Here is a 20,996-nt window from a genome sequence, read left to right as displayed (position 1 = left end):
AATCGTGTCAAGGTTAGTAGAGGCCTTGTGTTGGGCTGGTGACCTAGGAAAGTCACTGGCTGCGAAAATGAGGCCAAAATTGGCCAGAAAATGGTAAACAAATTAGTATTACAGTGGTTGGTTGTTGGTTGAAAGGAAAACAGTAAGAAAATCCAGCCCCAAGAGCAAACCGGTGTGGGTCTGGGAAAACCCAGGCCCTTCAGTGTCCCACACCCCTTGTTGGTTAGTTTTTGGTCGCAAGTTTGACAGCCTAGCTCCCAGGGGGCAACATGATAAGTATTGTTGAGCAATTCTGAAAATGATCTATCTCGGTATCACTGGTGCAACAACTGGATGCTTGTTGCTACTGTTATCGCAAAGTATTGGGGAACCCAAAGCCGGAAAGGGATAGAAAATCCAAGAGAGAGAGGGCGCCGTAACAAGTAGCGCCTGATATTGGTATCTTATTAACATAACCACCACAATAAGCCTTTCCAAGACATCGACCCTATGCAATACCCGAAAACCAACAAAACAACCAGAGTTCGTTTTACTCCTGCTCTTCTATTCTTCCCCACCACCCTTCTCTTCCTCTTCGTCTCCCTGATCCTCCCCATCGGTATGAACATTAGGCATAACACTCGCCTCCTGCTCTGATGGTACCTCGGTGCCCTGAGAAAAGAACAGCCTCGTAGGCTTGTCATAGTCGTTTTCAATGGTATACTCGTTGTCTGAGTTGCACTGTTAGCCTCTCTCAATTGCCTGGAGCGACGGATAAGAGGAAAAGACTTACACCTCGGTACGATAAAGATACCTCCTTTGCTAATCCGGAAGTTGGTCTCCTGCACTGTAACCAAACATTTGCCCGCATGAACAAAGAATATCATAAACACCTTTCTGGAGTTCTTGAGCCTCTTAATGGCACCGGGAGGGAGATCGACCACGCCGGCACCAATGAACCCTTCAGAAAAGACCTTTGCGTACCGGAACTCACCCCCGACAACCTCGGTCGTTTTGATGGCGTGACCGCTGATGGCAAGCTGTTTATCCATGACGCTGACCAAGTCGTTGGGTGCTGGGGGCTGGAACTCGTACTGTGGCTGCCAAACGACCACCTCACCCGTAACAGTTCCCGGCTCCATCTCCCAGGGTTCAGCTGGCTCACTGTCCATGATCTGCTCGGTGAACGAGGATCTCCTCCTCCTTCCTGGTCTTGCGCCGTCCTTGGGCTTGGGTCCTCGCCGGCCCGGTTTCCTGAACTCTGGCTCTGGCTCATCCACGCGGACGACTTCCTTGATTTTGGGTAGGACAAATTTCGAAGGCTTGGACCGGCTGGCAAAGTTGTCATTGATGTCATTATTTTCGTAGTGGACTTGCTCGTTGCGCCAGAAGGCGAGGGGTTTAAACGAATTGCGGCCGGAGCGGGTGCGAAACATGGAGTCAGTCTCGCCTGGGATCTCGCGGCGACTGATGAGGAGACCGCGAGATTTGGGAAGTGGGGGACGACGGGAAACGGCCACGACAGACACATCCCCGGGGTCTGCAATGGAAGACTTCCGTTTTCGTCCAGCGGTCTTTTTGGGCTTATCGGCGGGTGCTGCCGTCGCTTTCTCATTTTTGGTTGCCTTCTTCCTGGATGGTCCGGCATCGGCCCGCTTCTTTTTGGACTGGGGTTCTTGGGAGGGCTCGGCCGTTGCTTCTTCCTCCTCCTCCTCTTCGGGAACAGCTTGTCGCTTCCGTCCACGACCTGCAGCTGGCGCTGGTGCTAGCTCGGGTGCCTTGTTGCTTGCCTTGCTCGCTGAACGACCGCGTTTCCCTGGAGCTGCTGGCTTCGAGGGTGGTCTAGTTGGCTGTTGGATCTCTTCCACCTCCTCCTCCTCCTCCTCCTCCTCCTCCTCCTCCCCGCCCTCAGACCCCTCCTCTGGCTCCTTTTCGACCAAGGCCTTTTCTGCCGACTTCTTCGTCTGCTTGACAGGCTTAGAAATGACCGGTGCTGCCTTGGCTCGCGCTGGCTCCTGCGATTTTGCTGGTCGACCAGCCTTCTTATGTTGCGCAGCAGAAAGCCTCATGGTATCATCACCAACCATGGACCCCTCATCCGAGCTATCTTCCTCCTCTGGTTCCACCGACGCGGCATGGTTGTCGTCATCACCGTTGAGTATAGCAATAGATTCTTCCACAAAGTTGTTGACGTCGTCCACCTCGCTTCCAGCCTCGGATTCCTCATCATGAGACAGCGACAGCGACCGCGCATTACCTTGAGTTCTGCCGGGAAAGGCGCCGCCCCTTGAACCCATTACAGGCTGCGACAATGAATGCGGTCCTCCTTTTCCCACACTGTTGAAATCTAAGCGCCTCTTCGCCGCGCCTTGACCCAGCATCGGTTGACTGCTGCTCTGATGTCTCGATTCTGCTGGCGATGAGCTCGACCGTGCGGCTGCGGTATTACGGGCAACCAGTTTGTTACGCTGCGCCGGTGAATTCAGAAATCCCTTGGCTGGCGATCGGTTCTGCGAGGACGCGGGAAACCTACTCGCCTGTCCGTTAAGCAGCGCCGCAGGCCCCAATCCCAGGTCTACCCTCAGTCAGTCACTGTCATGGGCGCAGGTGCACCGAGGCGACAAGAAAAAGCGCAACAAACATACTTGTAGTCAGCTCCATCGGCGCTTCCCCGCTGTCGCCATCGTCCGATTCCTCCTCTTCATCTTCATCGTCAGGCTTCTTTGGTGATGAGAACAGATTCTCGATGGGTTCCATGCCATGTTCGTCGCGCACCCCCGAGTCGGGGAGCATGACACCGGTTTTCCTGTCAGAACGCCATAGTTTAGCAACGTAGTTCCGAACAGTGGCAAAAATTGCGCTTGGTCGCGTCATGGGCAATTCAGTCGCGTCCACCCCATCCCCATCTTCGCGTGGATTGTGTGCACTGCAGAGTGGGCTTACCTTCCCACCACACCCAGCTCATAGATATGCTCTGCTTGGTGGGTGGTTGTGCGGCGCGCCGCCATTGACGGCCGTGGCGGCATCCCGGCGACCTTATTCTTGTTCTCGTCCTCGTCCTCGGGGAAGCTTTAGAGTTTGTTGGCCTGCAAGCCTGAAGCGCGGTGGCGGCAACGGTGGGCGCAAGCAGGACAGTATGTATATATGGGAGGTAGAAACAGCGCGAGATGCCCCTAGAAAGAACAAAGCAACTGGGTTTGGTGGGGTTGGTGATGGTCCTGACAAAGAGCGACCGAAGGTGAGGGAGGTGTTGTTTACTTTGGCAGCATTTTTGTGCCAGGGGTTCCAGGTCGGTTCCACACTTAAAAGAGCGCGCGCTGTGTCCGGCGCTCTATGATTGTGCAGCGTTGCAATGCAGCAGTTGTTTTCTCCCTTTTGCCTGCCGACAGAGGGCAAAAGCTCTGAGATTTTGGGGAGGGGGCGCCGCTGTCCAGAAGCACTTTGAGGGCCTGTCTCCCATTGGCTGAGCAGCCCCACGACGCGGTCTGAGACGCGTCGAGCTCAGGCTTTCTCGGCATGTGCAGGTTCAACTGGGGACAGCATTCCAACTGTCACTCCAACAACTTAGTTTAATCTTGCAACAATCTTCCAATCCCAACTCAGGCTCAAGCTTCATACTGCAAACCGAGCAAGTAAACAACCAGGAACATCTCCCGCCAGAGCCCTCGCAATGGAAGAGCCAACGCCAGCCGAGATCGAAAACGAAACCCCCTCCAACATCTTCATCCCACCTTCCGTGATTCCTTCCTCCCTCCTCTCCGGCCGATCCTACACTCACTTCTCCCCTGTTCCCCCATCACTCCTCGCCTCAGCCGAAAAATCCGTCCCCGTTTGCCTCGGCGTCGATGAAGCCGGCCGTGGTCCCGTCCTCGGGCCAATGGTCTACGGCATCTTCTACCTCCCTCTCCCACTCGCCGACCCCCTCCTCCGCCAAACCCACCACTTTGACGATTCCAAAGTCCTCACCCCGCAAGTCCGCTCCTCCCTCATGCAAACGATCTCCACCGCTGGATCCGATCTTCACCAGTCCTGCGGTTGGGCAACCACACTTCTCTCAGCAGGCGATATTTCCGCCGGCATGATGCGCCCTTCCAATGCCGGCGGGTCCTACAACCTCAACGCGCAAGCCATGGACGCAACCGTACAACTGATCCAGGGGATCTACGACAGGGGGGTCAACATTCAGGAGATCTACGTCGACACAATCGGGCAGCCCGCTGCCTACCAGAAGAAGCTAGAGAGGATATTCCCAACGGCCAAGATCACAGTGGCCAAGAAGGCAGATAGCCTGTACCCTTGTGTCAGCGCCGCCAGCGTATGCGCCAAAGTAACGAGAGACGCCGCCTTAGAGGTTTTGTGGAAGACTAGGGGCAGACCGCCCGCCAGGGAGGAAGAGAAGGACAAGAACGAGGAGGACACGGATATGGAATGGGGTTCGGGTTACCCGTCAGACCAGAGATGCGTTACTTGGCTACGCGGCAACATGCACCCTGTGTTTGGCTGGGGTCCAGAGTGCCGGTTTAGTTGGGGAACTGCGAAGGATATGCTCGAGGGTCCCAAGGGAGTCAAGGTAGACTGGCCGGTGGATGATGATGGTGACACTAACCGCCTCACGGATTTCTTCTCTGCTAAGGACCAGGAAGAAGGCGACGAGCTGGGCACATGGTTTGGGACACCAGCTGGGCTGGAGGCGTTTTGAGATTATAAGGATCAAGGTTGGAAATACACTGGGAAACAGGGCAAACCGGAGTTCAAAGGAGTTCTGAGTACTTTATACATAGAGATCCTGTCGCGGACCATAATCATGAAATCATACCAGCTGACCCTGCCGCATCCGCTTCTACGCACAACGCTTCTTAGACGACAACAAGACTGCATATAACAAACAACCAGAACAACCAAGCCATGTAGGTAACCTTCATGGTCCCGATTCCCCCAACCAATTGCTCCGTCCGCTGAACCATCTCTAAATGTCATCATCGTCTGAAATATCCTGTGCCTTCTTACCCCGGCTATCCAGCCGGTCCAGGCTAATATCGGCACCCATCTGCCGTGCGGGAACAGCAAGCGCCTGTCTAGCTGTCTCGTTGTTCACCAAGAAGTCGCGCAGCCTGTCCTTGCCAATGTCAACAGCCTGGTTGAAGGCAGCGTTGCTCATCTGCATCATGGGCCCAAGAAGGTTGAGCGAGTAGGCGATATAGGTACCGCCGCCCATGACAAGAATAAGCAAGATGAGGAAAGGGTTTCGCAGAACTGTGAATTGTCAGACATCTGTTGAAATGACACTGGCGAGAGAAGAGTAACGCACCCATGAGAATCTCATTCCACCCAAGAATCAGCAAAATAACATAGAAGTACAAGGGCACCTGGGTAATCCCGCCGATGGCACTTCGCTTGGCTTCAACATAGACTCCATCGGCCATTTTCTTGAACCTCACCACCAGGTCTTGCCGCTTACTTTCACCGAGAACGGTCGTCTCCTCTTCGAGACTTTTGCCTTCCTCCTCGTCGATGCCGCCAATGGGCAAGAGGTCTTCTTCGTCTTCGGGCTCAACGCCAGCAGGCTGGACCCCGATGAAAGCTGGAAGGTCTGGTGGCGCATACGTCTCCGACAGTCTAAACCGCGACAGCAGAGGAACGAGGCCCAAGGTTGACTCGCGTGCCTTGGTATAAATCCCTTCAATGTCATCTGTCGGGCGCCAAATTCTCGGGACGCCATCTTCGTCGTACCGGAACTTGTCCTCGAAATTTTCGCGGAGTTTCATGAGGATGTTACTTTCCATCACCTCTTCTTCGATCTTCTCCCTCAGGGCGACCCAACTCTTGCGCCGTAGTCGCCAAAGACCGACCTCGACCTCCTCCGGACTGGCCTCGAAGCTCTTGGCTCTCTCGGCAAATCTCGTCTCAGCCTCCTTTACAATACTAATGAAGGCATTCCAGACCCGGTCCCAAAGGTCCTTTTCTGTGGCTGGCTTCTCGCCACCCTCAGGAGAAACCGAAACCCCCCGTCCAGACCCTAGCTTGTTGAATTCCAAACCAATGGCATCGCCCAAGCGAGACCTGACCCAGCGCTCGACCCTTATGGCCAAACGACGCATCTCCTCCTTGCGCAACCGCGCGCTGACCTCATCGAGCTCCTTCTCAAAGAGCTTATACTGGGGCTTGAAGTTCGACCAGGCCACTCCCGGAATCGACAGGCTCTTGGCCTCTGTCTTGAAGATTTGCAGCGTCTTGGCCTTTTGCTTCGCCACAATCTCAGCGAACTCATACGATCCGCCCGCCTTTTGCCCTGCCTTGACCGCGCCTGACACGGCCTCACTAAAGGCAGCCACGCCGGCCTTATGAGCAGCTGTCAGCTGAGCCTGGTACAGAGCTTTGAGCCTAGTATCTATCTTGCTCTCGAGCTCGCCCCGCTTCATCGTGTATACACCTTTGTGGTAACGGCTGGCCTGTGTCTCGAAGGCCTTGATGCACTTCTCGCGGGCTCCGGCGCCTTGAGCTCCGAGATCCGCCAGTACCGCTGCAGGCTTGCCGAGACGAATTGCTTCCACTTGCTGCTCCTCCAGAGGCGCGATAACAGTGTCGAAGCCGACCAGTACCTCGCGGGCGATCTCGTCACACCTAAACTGCGCAAGAAGTTCTTGCTGTGTTGGCAAATCGAGATCTTTGTTGTTAACAATCTGATCCCAGACGCCTCCAGCATAAACTGACAGGCCATCGGCGGGTATTCTCCTGTGATATTCTGGCAGGAAAACGCCTCCGACGAATTCTTGGTCCTTGGTCGAGCGATGGCCAGTGGTAAATCGAGCGCCGAGTCTGTCTACTTCGGCGAGGAACTTTTCAGGTTGGTAAATCTTGTGTGGTAGGGCGGAAAAGGCAAAATCAAAATAGTCTTCAATCTTGGAGTCTTCGAGGCCCTGTGGTTTGGAGATGGAAGACCATATCTTTGACAAGTCCGTAATCAGGGTCGTGCGCAGATTCTCGAGGGGGGTGTTGCCGACGAAATCGCGGATAACGAAGAATAGGAGGGACCGTGTTTGGGACCTGGTTGCCACGTGTTAGCCGATTCCTCGGGATGCAGAGAGGAGGCCGGATAATAACGCACTGTCTATCCTTCAAGAACAGCTGCAAGTTGACCTCGAAAACGGTCTTGAGCAGGCCCATGTTTGCGCCTTGGTACAGGCCAACTTGGTGCTCCCAGATGTTGACAATCAAAACCTCGCTGGTGGCCAGGGCGAACAGGGCGCTCTTGCGCTCAAAGTCTTGATCCTCACCACGCTCGCGACCGTCAGTGCCCTCAACATCCATGACGAGGATGTTGTCGGCCATGGGCGAGCCGTTTGCGCTGTCCCTTTTGTTCTTGGACAGCCAAATTCCCTTGGTCGTCTGGCGTCGCTCCGTCTCGGACATGACACTGAACTGGGTGCCAAAGAGGTGGTTGAGCAGGGTCGACTTGCCCGTTGATTGCGATCCGAAGACAGAGATCAAGTGGTAGTTGAAGCCAGACTCAGCGACGTGGGTTTCGGTAAGGTAATCATTGAGGTTTGTGCTACATTAGCAATTGAAATGTCAGTGTATGCAATGAAAACTAGCTGCTGCATGCAATCGAGGGCCGAGGGTGTCACCAACTTGAAAGACTTGTCTTCGTCGATAACCTGGATGCCATGGTCGTATTGCTTGGCCGTCGGCCCATTGCCGATGGCCGCAAAGTGGCCGTTCATGATGGACGTGTCGGTTGTGACGTAGCTCGAGAAGCAGAAAAGAATACAGGCAAAAAGAATCAAAAGCGCAGCAGGTGTCAGAGGAGATCAATGGTGGTTCTCTAGCATACGGGGCGAGGGTGGCTTATTGTTTGGCCATGGTGCGTTTGACGGTGCGGTGTGAAGACAAAGCAAAAATGTTGAAGGGATGCGCAGCAAAGGTGGCCAAGCGCTGGAGAGCTTGCTGTGACGCCAATCCACCTTGAGTATGCGCTGGAAGTTTGGAATCCACTAACCCAACTGATTACCGGATTAACCAGGCGACCGAACAGCGTCGCCCGCCCCCTGAGTGGTGGGGGCTTGATGCACTGGCCAGCTGGCCGATATAGGGACGGGAATTGTCGTCGGATGACGGCATTTCACATGCCTGCGGCAGCTGCCATAGATAGGTAAGCCATATTTTTTGTGTCACGCATGCCATCGAGACGGTCCACGTGTAAACGAGACACCTCCAGGGCTGCCTTTGCCAGCACATGGGTTCGTCGGCGACGGGACGGGAGTCACCTTCAAACTCAAAGAGAGGTATGCCAGAAAGCTTTGTGGTATATGATCTATGTTGTCCGCTCCAGGCCTCCCTACATACGTAGATGGCACTTATGTGAAGTAATTGCTTTCTTCCTTCATGTGGTCTGCCGTGGATCAGGTTGGCGTATGCTGTCCAGGTGCTTCAGGACTGTGCTGGAGATTGGAGTTCGTCAAGAGCTAGGGCTAAATTTCTGTCAGTCAGAATCTTGCGTCTCTTACTTGGCGCCACCACTTGCCTGTCTGGCTGTTCGTTGCTCGCCTGCGAGCGAGTATCAACGCTCTCATTGCGGGCAAGCAAGGCACCATTACTGTGACGCCAGCTTCGATGTTCGTCCAGATAATGACGTCAACGTACTCCCAGCTGCAGTTTGCCGCTCCATCGACTCTGAGGACATACACCATACGAACAACTGAGCAGACAATCGTAAAGATGCCAAGACTAAACATGATGAGTGAGTTTGCCTTCTGTTGGCGGGTCTGAAATGCCAACCGTAAGATCACAGGGATAGGCATCGCCAACAGGACCGATTCCTGCAGAAGGTTTATCACGCTGCCTACAACGACAAACACCTATAAGTTGATGCAGTTCGGGTGGCCATTTCGTGGGGTATCAACTTCCTAGTTGGTGCTCAAAGGAACACATTGGACTATTTGTGTTATGAGGAGAGCGAGGTTGACGACAATGGTCAAGCTCAACACCGCGTGTGTCGCTGTCTGGAACCACGGTTTTGAGAAGGTACGGCGGAAGAAAAGAAGGATCGAAATCTTCGACAGCGATACCGTTACAATATAAAAGGACTCGACCACATATAGAAGCTACCTCACTCGTGAGTATATGACCATATTCCGGCCCATGAAACCTCAAGCTCACTCGGGGAGGCGTACCTTGAGACCCAGAATCCTGTCCTCTCTCCTCAGATGCCACAAGTCGCATCCAAACACCAATGCACTGCTGGTGTAACTAGTCGCTGACATCACCAAATACGCCAGCTACGTAAGAAGCCATGGTCAGCAGTGTTGATCCCCAAGCGTTGGATGTAAGAAAAGGCAGGACTGAACCCACTACACACATCATCATCATAGTATCATCTACCTCGAGCGTTCCTTTGCCTAGCTTCCACCGGCCAAATGTCCGTACCACCACCAACAGAAGCGCAGCCGTTGTAAGCAACAGAGGCAAAAACAGATCCCTCTTTCGACTTCGGGCTTCCTCGCCACACATGTTATCGCCAATCGCGAGGAGTAGTGCCACAAGTAACAGCCCGGCGATCATTATCCCGGCACTTGCAGATTGGCTCAAGGAGGCCCCTGGCATTCTCATCCGGGAGAGGGCAAAGGCACTCAACGCCTCGGTCGTCCTCTTATGGTAGCTACTCCCAACTTGTGCCGAGAATGTGGCCTAGAGGTGAAATCAAGTTGTTAGTGGTCTGTTGGCTCGTTTGACACAGTTGGAAACGGGACTTACCAAACAATTTGGAGCCGGTTATCGATACCTGTTGTCAACAACAGGCAAGAAATCGTGTTTCTGTTGCGGTACCTTGTCAAAGCAAAAGTGATAGTCGCCAGTGCGCAAATATTGCTCCCAAATACCAATAGAATCTTGCTAGAGGGGATGGAGACGGCTCGGAAAGTGATGGAGGTCACTGTGTTAGTGAGGGAAAATAGTCCAACTCGAATTCACCTGTATATACATCACAGCACAGCAACTGTGCACGTACCAATGAATAAACCAGACTTCTTATCGTGGCCAGTCAGCTGCTTGAAGTTTCATGGTGAATATTATGCCCCACAATGAGAAGAGAAGATCTAATTGAGAGTCTGGCCTAGTCGTCCAAAATCACTAATAGGTAATCAGTCATCCCATCACAAAGCAACTAGCGAAAATGACTGTAACAAATAACATCGATACTCCACCGCTCCTCAACTATTAGCTGACCCCAAGTCCCCAACGGAGCTGGCGTCTTAAAAGGTGATGTTAAGCTTGGGCTGTTTTGCAACCTGTCCTGGGGATAGTTCAAGCAAGATACACCACCGACGTCGTTGTCGCTCGTCTAGTTTACAGTAGCTGCTGCTGTTGGTGGCTCAGGAGAACGCGTCCTTGTTTTGAGAATGAGCCATATGAAAAGCTGGGGTATATTTTCGGACCTGTATTGTGGGGTAGTCAGATTGGGCCTTCTTTCGGGGAGGTCAGAGAAACTCGTTACTTGCCAGTCAGGGAGATGTCGTGGGCAATATCTTCTTCCGGTTCCCCCTGTCTTTCAGAAGGAATGGCGTCCTGGCGCTACTTCTCTGGGGAACCCTCTTCGACAGTGCAACTACCGGCCACAGAACCGGTGGTTATGTTGTGGGTTGCTTGTTATTGTTGCTGGATGCCTACAGGATTTGCGAACCGGACGTGGACCACAGTGAGGATTACGGGAACCATTTCAGGAAGAAATGTATAGGTTCTGTACTTGAAGCCCAGACAGTCAGACTGGCCCGGCAGCAGGTTACAACTGCCGTGCAACGCTGCAAGGCAGGGCAGGAGCAGTCTTGTTCAGGGGCGGCGAACCGGATGAAAGTTAGCACACTTATTTCACAGTGTCGGCCCACGTTGGCGCACGGTCAGTCCTTTGGTACCTCAGGTCAAATCGTTCCCCGCCCTTTTCGGACACGAGTTCCTTCTACCCGTAAACTCAGAAAGGTATCTCCATGCCAGACCTGACAGACAAGTGTGGCCCCTGAGGCCATAGCGACATCCCAATCTGTTGGATCAAGTTCGTTGTTCTTCAAACCCAGCAGTGATAACTTGTGTTGAGCCTGAGGGGTTGGCAGAGCACTGACGTCATCCAGACCGATACGTTTTGTCTATCGACAACATCACCAACCCGTTGTCCAATTCATCATACTCCGCCGAAGATGCTATCCAGTGTCGATCCAGCCCTTCTATCCGCTCTTGGGCTAGAACCCACTTCCACCAAGCTGCTTTCCTATGGAGGCTCCGGCTTCTCTTCCACATACAAGCTCGTCTCAACCAAGGAGGGCCATGAGCTCCAGTACTTTGTCAAAACCGGCACAGGTCCTGACGCCGAGGTCATGTTTCGCGGAGAATTTGCCTCGTTGAATGCAATTCACAATGCCGTTCCCTCGTTTTGTCCAAAGGCATATGCCCACGGTCCTCTCCACTCGGCCTCTGCTTCCTCTTCGTCCCCCCAACTTGGCGGTGGCGCCAGCGCAGGAGGAAAATACTTCCTTGTAACAGACTTCATTGATCTTGCGTCCTCAGCTTCGGGTGGAACCGGCCTTTCCTTTGCCGCCAAACTCGCAACGTTACATACCACCCCCGCCCCAATTCCAAAGGGGCATACCAAACCAATATTCGGGTTTCCAGTGTCTACCTGCTGCGGATCTACACTTCAGGATAACAGTTATCGGGAAACCTGGGCAGATTTCTATGCAGACTGCCGTCTGCGGGCCATAGTCAAAGAGTGTATCAAGCAGAACGGCGCGGACAGAGAGCTTTCCGATGTGGTGGAGAAAACAGCTAGCAAGGTTGTGCCACGACTCCTGGGAGAGGGGCATCTTAAGGATGTAATTCCTGTCGTTGTGCACGGGGATCTGTGGAGTGGGAATCATGGACGAGGTCGGATTTTCACACAGAAGGGGTCTGAAGAGGTTGTTTTTGATCCGTCTTCCTGTTACGCACACTCGGAGTACGAGCTGGGCATCATGAAGATGTTTGGGGGCTTTGATGCTGGAGGATTTTGGAAAGAATACCACTCACTTGTTCCTAAATCGGAGCCAGCAGAGGGGTATGATGATCGAGTGGCATTATACGAACTGTGAGTAGCTCACCTCTTTCCTGCTTTGTGATGTTTGCTAAGCATGACTTGTCAAGGTATCACCATTTAAATCATTTTGCTTTGTTTGGAGGAGGGTATAGGGGTGGTGCTATGTCCATCATGAGAAAACTTCTGTCCAAGTATGGCTGAAAAGATACTTACCAATGCTGGCTCAGTTGTAAGCACTGAGGTTTTGGTGGCGGCCCGTTTTCGTGGGTTTACCCATAGACCTTTGGTTGCTGTCGTCAATTGTACTGGATCAGACAAACACATGGACTCGACAATTATGCAACTTGGTGCGGCGCTGCCCGCTATACGGACCTGGAGGCTACTTGATGTAGAGATGTGAGCAACGCCACAATAGGTACGCAGATACGCTCTTGATCTCGAGGGCGTGTTCCCCATGTATTTTTTTTTCGTATTGTCCACAGGGTGTCGGTGTACGTCTGGCGTATACGTGGGACTGGGCACTGACTAAGGAACGTGGAAGCGTATTCGCGTCAGCGTAATAGGAAGCTCCGCCCCCAAATAGGTTTCCAATACGCCCTTGAGCAGTGCCCCGTCAGGGACGATGTAGAAGCTATCTCTAATCATTTTTGACTACTAAAACTTTCGATATTTGGAATTATCTCAAATCTTGCAAGGATTGCGGTGTCATAGAACTGCGGAGAAATGTTTTCCTCCGAGCGTTTAAACCAGCTTCGTCCGCTCCTTATGAGCTCAGCATTCTCTCTACACCGCGCCCTCCATCTCAAAAAGCAAACACCATACCACCAAGACACATACATCTTCATCATCCCATCACACAACTGCAAAGATGTTCTCCCCTACCATTGCCAGCATGCTTGTCAGCATTTCAACCATGGCGTCGTTAGGCATTGCGGCGCCTTCGAACCTTGCTCAACGGTCACCGTCCCAATTGAGTATCACGGCGCAGTTGCAAATCGCGGATAGGTAAGTGCTGAAAGAGTGCTGTTCTAGCATTAGGTGCGGACTAGATGACTGATGGTATCATATGCAGCGGTGTCGACCGAGCTGCCCTCCTCCCTCAGGACAAGGACTACGTCTACGACTTTAATCAAAACCCCGGGCGTTTTGCCGATCGCAAAACATTCCCTGCTCTTGTAGGCACTGGGGGTAGTCTGGCTGTCGGCATACTTCCTCGTAAGTTCACAAACTCGGCAATTCTGTCGTACTTAATGTGAAACAGGCGCTGACATTCTATCGTAGCTTGCGGCATGTCTTTTCTGCACATTCACCCTCGCTCCGCCGAATTGTTCGCCGTTATTGAAGGACGTGTTCTCACCGAAGCGGTCCTTGAGGCCGGCGTCGTCGATGCAGACGGCAAGCCGAGGGTCATTCACACCGACCTTGGCCCAAACATGATGACTGTGTTCCCTGGTGGAGCCTTTCATACACAGCTGAACCCCGAATGCACCAATGCAAGCATCGTCGCTGCTTTCCCGTCCGAAGACCCCGGGATTGGTTTGATCTTGCCGCAGACTTTTGCCCTAGATGACGAGTGGCTGGAGACTCAATTTGGTGATATCTCTACCAACGAGATTGCAAAACTCAGGGCTTCCCTTCCTACTGGGTTGTTTTTGCAGGCAGAGGATTGCAAAAAGAAATGCGGAATTCAAACCGAGTAAGATTGGGTTGAGGAGGGCTATGGGGGAACCCATATCTTATCTGGACCTAGTCCTACATTTCTTTTGTTTTGCATTAGACTGACAGCTCACCTTTGTTTTGACGGCTGATCTCTTTCCCGCCAGCACACATTCACTCGATCTCAACACTTCACTTCGCTTCTTCGCACGCTTTTTCCCAGCGTTCTCATGCAAGAACTCCTGGCACACTTGATAGAATCCAATAGGTAACAGTTTATCGAAAATCAATCTTACCTCTTTACAAACCCATGTGGATACACCTATCGCAAAAAACCCACGAAGCAGAACATGGACATGAATAGTAATACCCGTTACCAGTACCCTTCGTTTTCAAAGCAAAAGCCATCAATGCCTCTTACCCACATAGGTAGCTAAGTGTGGATAGAAAAGTTCATGAAGGTCAAATCTTGTGCTACCGAGCTAACACGCAGGAGATATATAGACCTGGATGAACCAAGCATATACCCTACAGCGCCAGATAGAATAGTGGAGAAGATACACAGGCCTCTTACCAGGTTCCATAGGGATCACAAGGTCTATCAGGCCTGAACAACATCACTAGGCTCCAGGATAAAAGTTTGCATACCCTAAATACTTGGACTTGCAGTTTAAATCAATCAACCCATCATATTTTGTTGTCTGTACCCATCTATGAGCCGTGAATTATTCTATTAAAAGTTAGGGCAGCAGCAAAATTTCCACTCCCCCTGCTTTCGGCTGTAAATAATCAGATATGACCCTCTGTCCCAACCTCCGTGATCACCTGTTTCTTCAACTCAGCATAAATTCTATACATGCTCGCCGGCCACCAAGTATTGTTCTCCTGTAAGGACCCAAGCCCCTTGTTACCTATAATTGTTACGATTCTACCTAGCTCCCAAGCCCCTATCCCGCCAATCCACCAAACCCCATCCAACAGCATTACCAAGACCAGCCAACTATGAGAAAAGATTCGTTAGTATAATGATATCTTGGTCGCTCCAGCGGGAGTACTTGATGCATAGGGACAAAGAAAACAAGAGGCTTTGGTACTCACTGTGCAAAAATGTCGACAGCAAGCCCCTCAGAAGCTACTACCCCTTCGACCGCACGGCAGTCAAAAAGGTGCTCCACTGACGTCTGAACTAGAGTTAAATACTCGGCTGGAACCCTGTTGACAAAAGCGGTGATTGTGCGTCTGAAGGGCCTCGTTGGGGTGGCCATGGTGACACGAGCAAGATAGTTGCGCAGCCAGGGCGAGACATAAGATAATCGGCTCCTAGGGGGTGGCGGCGCGGGCGATGAATGGCTGCTTGATGGTGACAGCTTCGAGTGGATGGCGTTTGTGTTGGTGTGGAGAACTTCGTCCGCAATGACCTCGAAGGCCCGCAATGCCACAAAAGAAAATGCGATGCCGGGATCGGTTGGCATTTCAGCCCGTTTGACTTCGGCCCTCATCCGTAAGCCTTTGATGGCGGCTTGGAAGGTGGCCGCTAGGATGGGGAGGAAAAGGTCCCTAGTAGGCTTCATGGGGCCGTCCTCGGGCGAAGTAACACGGATTATGGGATCGGGTGGTAGTTGGTAAAGAGGGCTGGCTGGAGGGATACTTTCTCCAAAGTTTGTGTCTGAGCAAGGCTCGCACGGCTGGTCAATGTCATTCAGCATGCCATTGTAAGCGAGGTGGGCCGCGCGGATGAGGGATACCCATTGTAGTTGTGTTGGAACAAAGCCGGTTGGGATATCACGCATGGTTCCCGCCCACTGAATTCGAACAGAGTGATTTGCTAGAATGTACAAGACCATCAACGGCGCGTTGGCGAGAGTGGCATCGTAACATTCTCGATGGAGGTTAGAGATATCATTTTGAGTTCGTCGTAATGACTCCCTATGCCGATCCTCTGCGATCAGTAACAATGCATGGGCCTCATCTATGTGCCTTTCGTCTACCGTGGGCTGTGATATGATGTCGTGACACTTGCATATCGCCGCCAATGCGATAATCGAGTTCATGAGAGCTCGAGAGCGAAAGGCAAGATTTGGAAATCCTTCCTGGAGAGCGTAAAGGTCGTCGTCGTCGTAAGGTATTGCCCGGGAAGTGTGGGTGAGGTAGTGTCGGAGCAATTCGAGCTCCTCTGCGTTCAAGGAGCCTGTTCCATGGATGGAAAGAACCGACGGTGAGCGGGACAGCGCAGGGGAGACTGGAAGCCAATCCTCCCTTTGCGGTTGGCGCGACTGATATTGGCATTTCAGATCTCGGTCAGCACATCTGGTGCAACATGGCCTGCGCTCATCACACTAACAGATGATGAATTTAATGTTTTAGTATGGCCGCAAATGTCAAATGATGGCATGGTGAATGCATGGCGGTAATTCCTTACCTTTTTCCGACGCTGTTTACATAGCAAACAACCATTTCGTGACTTTTTGTGAGGCCGTCGTGTTCTATATTCTGTCTCCATGTTAGTTTGAGAGCAAAAGATGAGTCTGAGCGGTACCTTACTGACGTCTTGAACATGGGAAATGTCTACAGAAGTAGATTTGTGGGGGCAGGATCTGACTAATACCATCTGGCTCAGCCCACATCCGATGGTGCCACTGATACATACCGATTTGTAGCTAAGGTAGGTATTTGGAATGGGAATAACAAGGTTCATGTTACCGAAGTGCACCGATTGGCCTATGCTTCTGTAGCGGCGGTGTCAGCATTCTGTTGGAAGCTGTCTTCCAATGATACAGCATGTCATCTTCCTCCAAACAAGGAACGACCCCGAGCACAGCCACCACAGAGTGCAAACCCAGTCTTGGCTTGTGTTGATTTTGAGTGCCACCCCGTGAGTACTGGACGGCTGAGCCAAGGTTGGTGTATGTCAAGGAGATATAACACCCGAGGGAGATGCAGACTGGAGACAAGTAATGGGATGATCTACTCTTATCACTCGTGTAATTGCATGTAGGGATGTATGGCACGGGGCCTTATCGGCTATCGTTGATCAATGCAACAGGGTATTAGGTACGAGTAATAAACAGAGGCCCATGTGTGGCTTTGAGTTCTGTTGACATTGCTTTTTCACAATGGTATAATTAGAATAGAAAGACCGGCAAGATATGCAAGGTACGCATATGAAAGTGAATAAAAAGCAACTAGCACAGAAGATCGACAATGTCTACCTAGTGTTGCGACCACCTATTGAGTGAGAAGGTGTAAGGGTACGTCTAGATAGGTAGGAGAGATATTATAGAGACCGGAATTAGAATCTCGTACTCAAATTTCGTTGCTATAGTCCAGCATCTCTCTCTTTGATGCACCCATTTTCTTAGGTATCCCGAAACAAAGGAAAGGAGTAGCTGGGAAATAACATGGCTCTTCCACCACCAGGTTGGCATCACAAGAAGCCATTGGGTACCCCAAGATGAATCAACCCGGAGTGATGAGATGTGTTTAGCGAATGAGGTAGGTATGTCGAGACACTGTTTTCCAGAGTTGTTGTTCTAGGTCTCTACCCTCGGTACACACTGGTCTGGTTCATGATTGGGGTTATCTTTTCTTGTCTGGTATCTTCTATCACGGGGTGTTGGCTCGGGCCGGAAGAGTGAGGTTCCTGTTCCAAATCTGCAGCCCACATAACCCTCCACTGCTCCCGTCTGAACAGGTTTTGGCAGAGATATGCATGACTAAAGTCCTCAAGTGTCACAATTTAGCCTCAATGCCACCTTCCACACCGCATTCAAGTGCCGGGGTTGCCTTTAGCTAGGCTTTCTTCAAAAAGCATGACCTTGCAGATGTCTGCTACACAAGACCAAATAGCGACATCCTAATTCAAGCCAACGTATTCTTCCGATTGGTCAGATATGCTTGGTTTATGACGGCGAGGAGTCACTGTATCACGGGATTTAGCTACAGTCATGGTGTTGGGATCTCCAGGCATCTCTAAGTTTTCCTGCAAGTAATTTGCTGCCTGACAGGCATACTCAGGGTCAATAGTGTAGCGTACGTAACGATTTAAAGTTGTGCCAGATCTTCTGTGGCCAGAAACGACTTCCATCAAAGATATAAAGCCAGTACCTGTTCACTGTTGACTGTTCAACTTGCATGGACATATAATTTCTGTATCTACCTGCCCTACCTAGGTATATAAGATCTTACAACCCAAAAACACCAAAGACTATCGCCATGTCATCATTGTTGAAGGATTCCGACCTCGCCTCGGTGACGTCTGACACCTCCCTCCTCAAAGACAAAGCCTCCAGCAAGGAGTCAAAGAAAGACACTTTTTTTGCGCGTCTGACTGGCTCAAGTAAATCGACGAAGCCTGCCGCGTCTGAAAAAACCGACCCGGTCGAAAAGATCCACAAGGCCTATCCTAATATGACCGTCAACTCTCGGCTTTCCTAACCTGGGAAGCTGAAGACAACGCCTCCCTGGTTTCCTTGGGGCTCCTTTCGTAACGCCACATACACGCCACAAGTCCGATATTTGGCAAGATATATGTATATGGTTTAGATAAGCAAAATGTTAGTTCAGAGCCTGGCGGGGGGTATTGGTTCAGGATAATAGCTTGGTGTGGTGGAACAAGTACAATTCATTACCCACATTGCAAAAACACGGTTCAGCTTTTTATGCACGTTCCCCAAGTGAATTATCAATATATCAAAACTTTGCTCGAGCTGATTTCCAGGTTATCCCGCCTCGGTCATTCATGTTTTCCACTCGTACACACCTTGTCTGTCAGTGATAGCCAGATGGCTGTCACCCGTGTTATCCTTGATCTGGCAACTTCCCTTTTTGTCCCTGCTTGGTCGTACTATATTACCACCCCCGAGACATAAGGAATGGTCTTCCTGACGAGAACCAGGTCGGCGATTATAGCTGTCTCGAGTGTAGTCGATTCTTGGTTCTTTCCTGAGAGGCAACAACCAAAAACTGACGGGTCAAGGAAGCCCAGTTAGGGTCGAGTGGATTCAGGGAAGGGCGGCCTTGCTCCCACCCATGGAAAGGGAGGGACAGAAAAGCCGATTTCACCAAAGCCATTAGGTGGACCAGGCAGCGGGCCCGGAACTGGCATTGCTATGGGCTGGGATGATTGAGAGCTTTCACTTTCTATAGCGGAACCTGAATTCTTCAATGCTGATTCGGCTGATTCATCTTCTGGGGTGGAAAGGGTCGACGGCGAATCTCTTCCGTGTCGTAAACGAACAAGCCGCATAACCCCCAGCCCCGCCAGGAATCCAGCTATGGCGTATCCAAGAATAATGATCGCGACGACATCGTTGCTTTTCATTTTCGTTGGCTGCAGGAAATTGACTATCACCTCATATCAGTTGCTGTGATGATGACAAGGACTCAGTGGCTAACCTAGTAGGCAGGGCTCAAAACCGGCAATTGGCTTTTGTGAGGACAGTGCCGTGTGGGTCACTGGACAATATCAGAGACAGGATGGTGAAGATGGGTCGTTCTCTGGTTGGCAGTTTCAACTTGAACGGCTTGAATGTAAACAAACAACGGGTATGACGAGAGCGTCTTGTTAAAAACAAAAACAAACAACACAGGCAGTGCGACCAAACGAGAGACGAAGAAGCGTGATACCATTGATCAATGTCTCACTTGACCATTTTGATGGTGGTACAGTATCTTTTCGGAAGTCATGTATCACAGGTAATCACGCTTTTCAGTGGAACCCATCTGGTGCGATTCTATTCCGTGGCGACGACTTGCTGCGCAGCTGGCCCCATTCCGGAATGAAAAGGAGTACTCTCAAAGTTATCCGCACAGGGCGAGTCGAATGTTTCTGAAAATACCGTCGGCGAGTTTTGAGGGGTAGGCATGTTATCTTCTGGGTGCATACCTTGCTTACCATTAATTGAACCAAGGCAGCAATGGCGAGGGCCTCAGTTTGGTACGCCATCTTGACAATGCATCTCAAAACCTATCATGTAGTGTGTCTAGATATATCACGTCATCAGCACAGAGTAAGTATTGGTACCTATCTTTCTACAATCAGCTGCGTACCATGGTCGCGTCGCCCCAAAGGCTTCTTAGCAATGATAGGCCTCCAAGCTTGAAAAGCAATGTTGGGAAAGAGCGGTATTCGTAACTTATTCGTAATTTATTCGGCTCAACATACCTCGCTATTTTGCGACAACAACAGTCGCGTCCAGACACAATGCATCCGGGCGAAGCCAATGGCGCACCAGTTGTTGGCTGTATTGCACCCAGTCAATCTCGCTCCCCCACCGCCGTGACGAATGCACGATGCCTGGTAACAACCAGAGACTTTATACTGCATAGTGTAGTCATCCCACACGAGGCAATCAAATAATGCGTTACTGAGACCGAAGGTGAGATGCCTTTGGCCCCCAAGGCAGATATGGACATACATAGATGAGCCCCGAAAGACCCAGGAATTTCACCGCCACGAATACCCCATGACGAATCAGTCATGAGGCCCCGTGGCCTTTGACAGTTCCTGCCTTCCCAGGATTGCTGCCCACGCCAATGGATACCTACCAAGGCAGAAGCCGCGGTTAACCCCGGAATGTTCTGGAACAATCTGACCCACATCCCCATCCTCGAGACATGATGTAAGGTGCTACCTTAAAACGCCCGTGCCATGGAGGCCAAGGTACGGCGAAGTATGTAAGCTGATATGCAGCCCTATGGACTGCCGGGAGATGACGGAGTAGCCCGACCCAGGCAAAATTACCCAACTTCTCATCAACATGTATACGGCATTGTCCCAAATATTCATTTGCCCAGCCACCCGATTCTACAGCTATGTCTGGCAATTATGCCGGATAGGAAGTTGAAGGATGGCCCGTTTTTACATTGTGTCTCACAAACTTGACCGTCAAAGTATAGTCCAGTTTTACCTTTGTCTGCGAGTGGGCAGTGTTTAGCGCCTGAGGTCGGATTAAAGTCGTAAATGCAGCCACAACTCCTTTGCAAAGCTCCTGAAACATTCACAGCCCGTGTGCCATGAGAAATGTGCCCAGATTGGGTGTTTATTTTGTGTATACTACTGAGTGGAAATTAGATGTGGTGCTGGAACATATACCAGATAATGACAATTTGGGCCTCCCTGGCCGGCCCCCGGGGTGGTCGCTTACCATGAATTATACCAAGTACCAGTTCCCCGGGATAGTTTTATCCTGGCTCGCCACCAACGCCCCCTTCACAGCTACGACAACCCCAGGAAAAAAACCTTCTGGAAAAAAACATGTAGGTGGTGGCTTGTCTATGCTTCTCATTCGTCAAATTTGGCGCGAGG

The 20,996-nt window shown here is 51.3% G+C and overlaps 7 protein-coding genes across 7 annotated transcripts; 4 read left to right on the top strand and 3 right to left on the bottom strand.

Annotated features, from left to right (window-relative positions):
* Positions 1 to 265: 265 nt before the first annotated feature.
* Positions 266 to 3,351, bottom strand: MIF2 (mitotic fidelity of chromosome transmission-related protein). The gene is made up of 4 exons (XM_062948887.1): positions 2,923 to 3,351; positions 2,625 to 2,785; positions 773 to 2,554; positions 266 to 710 (listed from the first exon to the last, which is right to left on the bottom strand). The coding sequence occupies exons 1-4, from the start codon at positions 3,003 to 3,005 to the stop codon at positions 544 to 546; spliced, it is 2,193 nt and encodes a 730-aa protein (XP_062797100.1). The 5' UTR covers positions 3,006 to 3,351; the 3' UTR covers positions 266 to 543.
* Positions 3,352 to 3,649: 298 nt separating this feature from the next.
* On the top strand, positions 3,650 to 4,678 carry QC764_603810 (uncharacterized protein; the record flags this gene model as incomplete). The annotated part of the gene is made up of 1 exon (XM_062948886.1): positions 3,650 to 4,678. The coding sequence occupies one exon, from the start codon at positions 3,650 to 3,652 to the stop codon at positions 4,676 to 4,678; it is 1,029 nt and encodes a 342-aa protein (XP_062797099.1).
* Positions 4,663 to 8,122, bottom strand: SEY1 (Dynamin-like GTPase that mediates homotypic ER fusion). Its single transcript, XM_062948885.1, has 4 exons — positions 7,609 to 8,122; positions 7,085 to 7,528; positions 5,288 to 7,023; positions 4,663 to 5,232 (listed from the first exon to the last, which is right to left on the bottom strand). The coding sequence occupies exons 1-4, from the start codon at positions 7,698 to 7,700 to the stop codon at positions 4,946 to 4,948; spliced, it is 2,559 nt and encodes an 852-aa protein (XP_062797098.1). The 5' UTR covers positions 7,701 to 8,122; the 3' UTR covers positions 4,663 to 4,945.
* On the top strand, positions 8,103 to 9,510 carry QC764_0088630 (uncharacterized protein; the record flags this gene model as incomplete). Its single annotated transcript, XM_062940902.1, has 4 exons — positions 8,103 to 8,128; positions 8,463 to 8,716; positions 8,851 to 8,966; positions 9,451 to 9,510. The coding sequence occupies 4 exons, from the start codon at positions 8,103 to 8,105 to the stop codon at positions 9,508 to 9,510; spliced, it is 456 nt and encodes a 151-aa protein (XP_062797097.1).
* Positions 9,511 to 10,901: 1,391 nt separating this feature from the next.
* QC764_603790 (uncharacterized protein) lies at positions 10,902 to 12,235 on the top strand (the record flags this gene model as incomplete). Its single annotated transcript, XM_062948884.1, has 2 exons — positions 10,902 to 12,085; positions 12,142 to 12,235. Exons 1-2 carry the CDS (start codon positions 11,163 to 11,165, stop codon positions 12,233 to 12,235), a joined length of 1,017 nt encoding a protein of 338 aa, XP_062797096.1. The 5' UTR covers positions 10,902 to 11,162.
* A 667-nt stretch (positions 12,236 to 12,902) lies between these two features.
* On the top strand, positions 12,903 to 13,954 carry QC764_603780 (uncharacterized protein; the record flags this gene model as incomplete). Its single annotated transcript, XM_062948883.1, has 3 exons — positions 12,903 to 13,039; positions 13,107 to 13,249; positions 13,316 to 13,954. The coding sequence occupies 3 exons, from the start codon at positions 12,903 to 12,905 to the stop codon at positions 13,732 to 13,734; spliced, it is 699 nt and encodes a 232-aa protein (XP_062797095.1). The 3' UTR covers positions 13,735 to 13,954.
* A 405-nt stretch (positions 13,955 to 14,359) lies between these two features.
* QC764_603770 (uncharacterized protein) lies at positions 14,360 to 16,504 on the bottom strand. Its single transcript, XM_062948882.1, has 3 exons — positions 16,110 to 16,504; positions 14,789 to 16,026; positions 14,360 to 14,690 (listed from the first exon to the last, which is right to left on the bottom strand). Exons 1-3 carry the CDS (start codon positions 16,383 to 16,385, stop codon positions 14,480 to 14,482), a joined length of 1,725 nt encoding a protein of 574 aa, XP_062797094.1. The 5' UTR covers positions 16,386 to 16,504; the 3' UTR covers positions 14,360 to 14,479.
* Positions 16,505 to 20,996: the final 4,492 nt, after the last annotated feature.

Source organism: Podospora pseudoanserina, chromosome 6, assembly GCF_035222485.1.
Source record: "Podospora pseudoanserina strain CBS 124.78 chromosome 6, whole genome shotgun sequence".
Classification (NCBI taxonomy): Eukaryota; Fungi; Ascomycota; class Sordariomycetes; order Sordariales; family Podosporaceae; genus Podospora; species Podospora pseudoanserina.
This window is presented reverse-complemented; position numbering and strand designations above follow the sequence as displayed.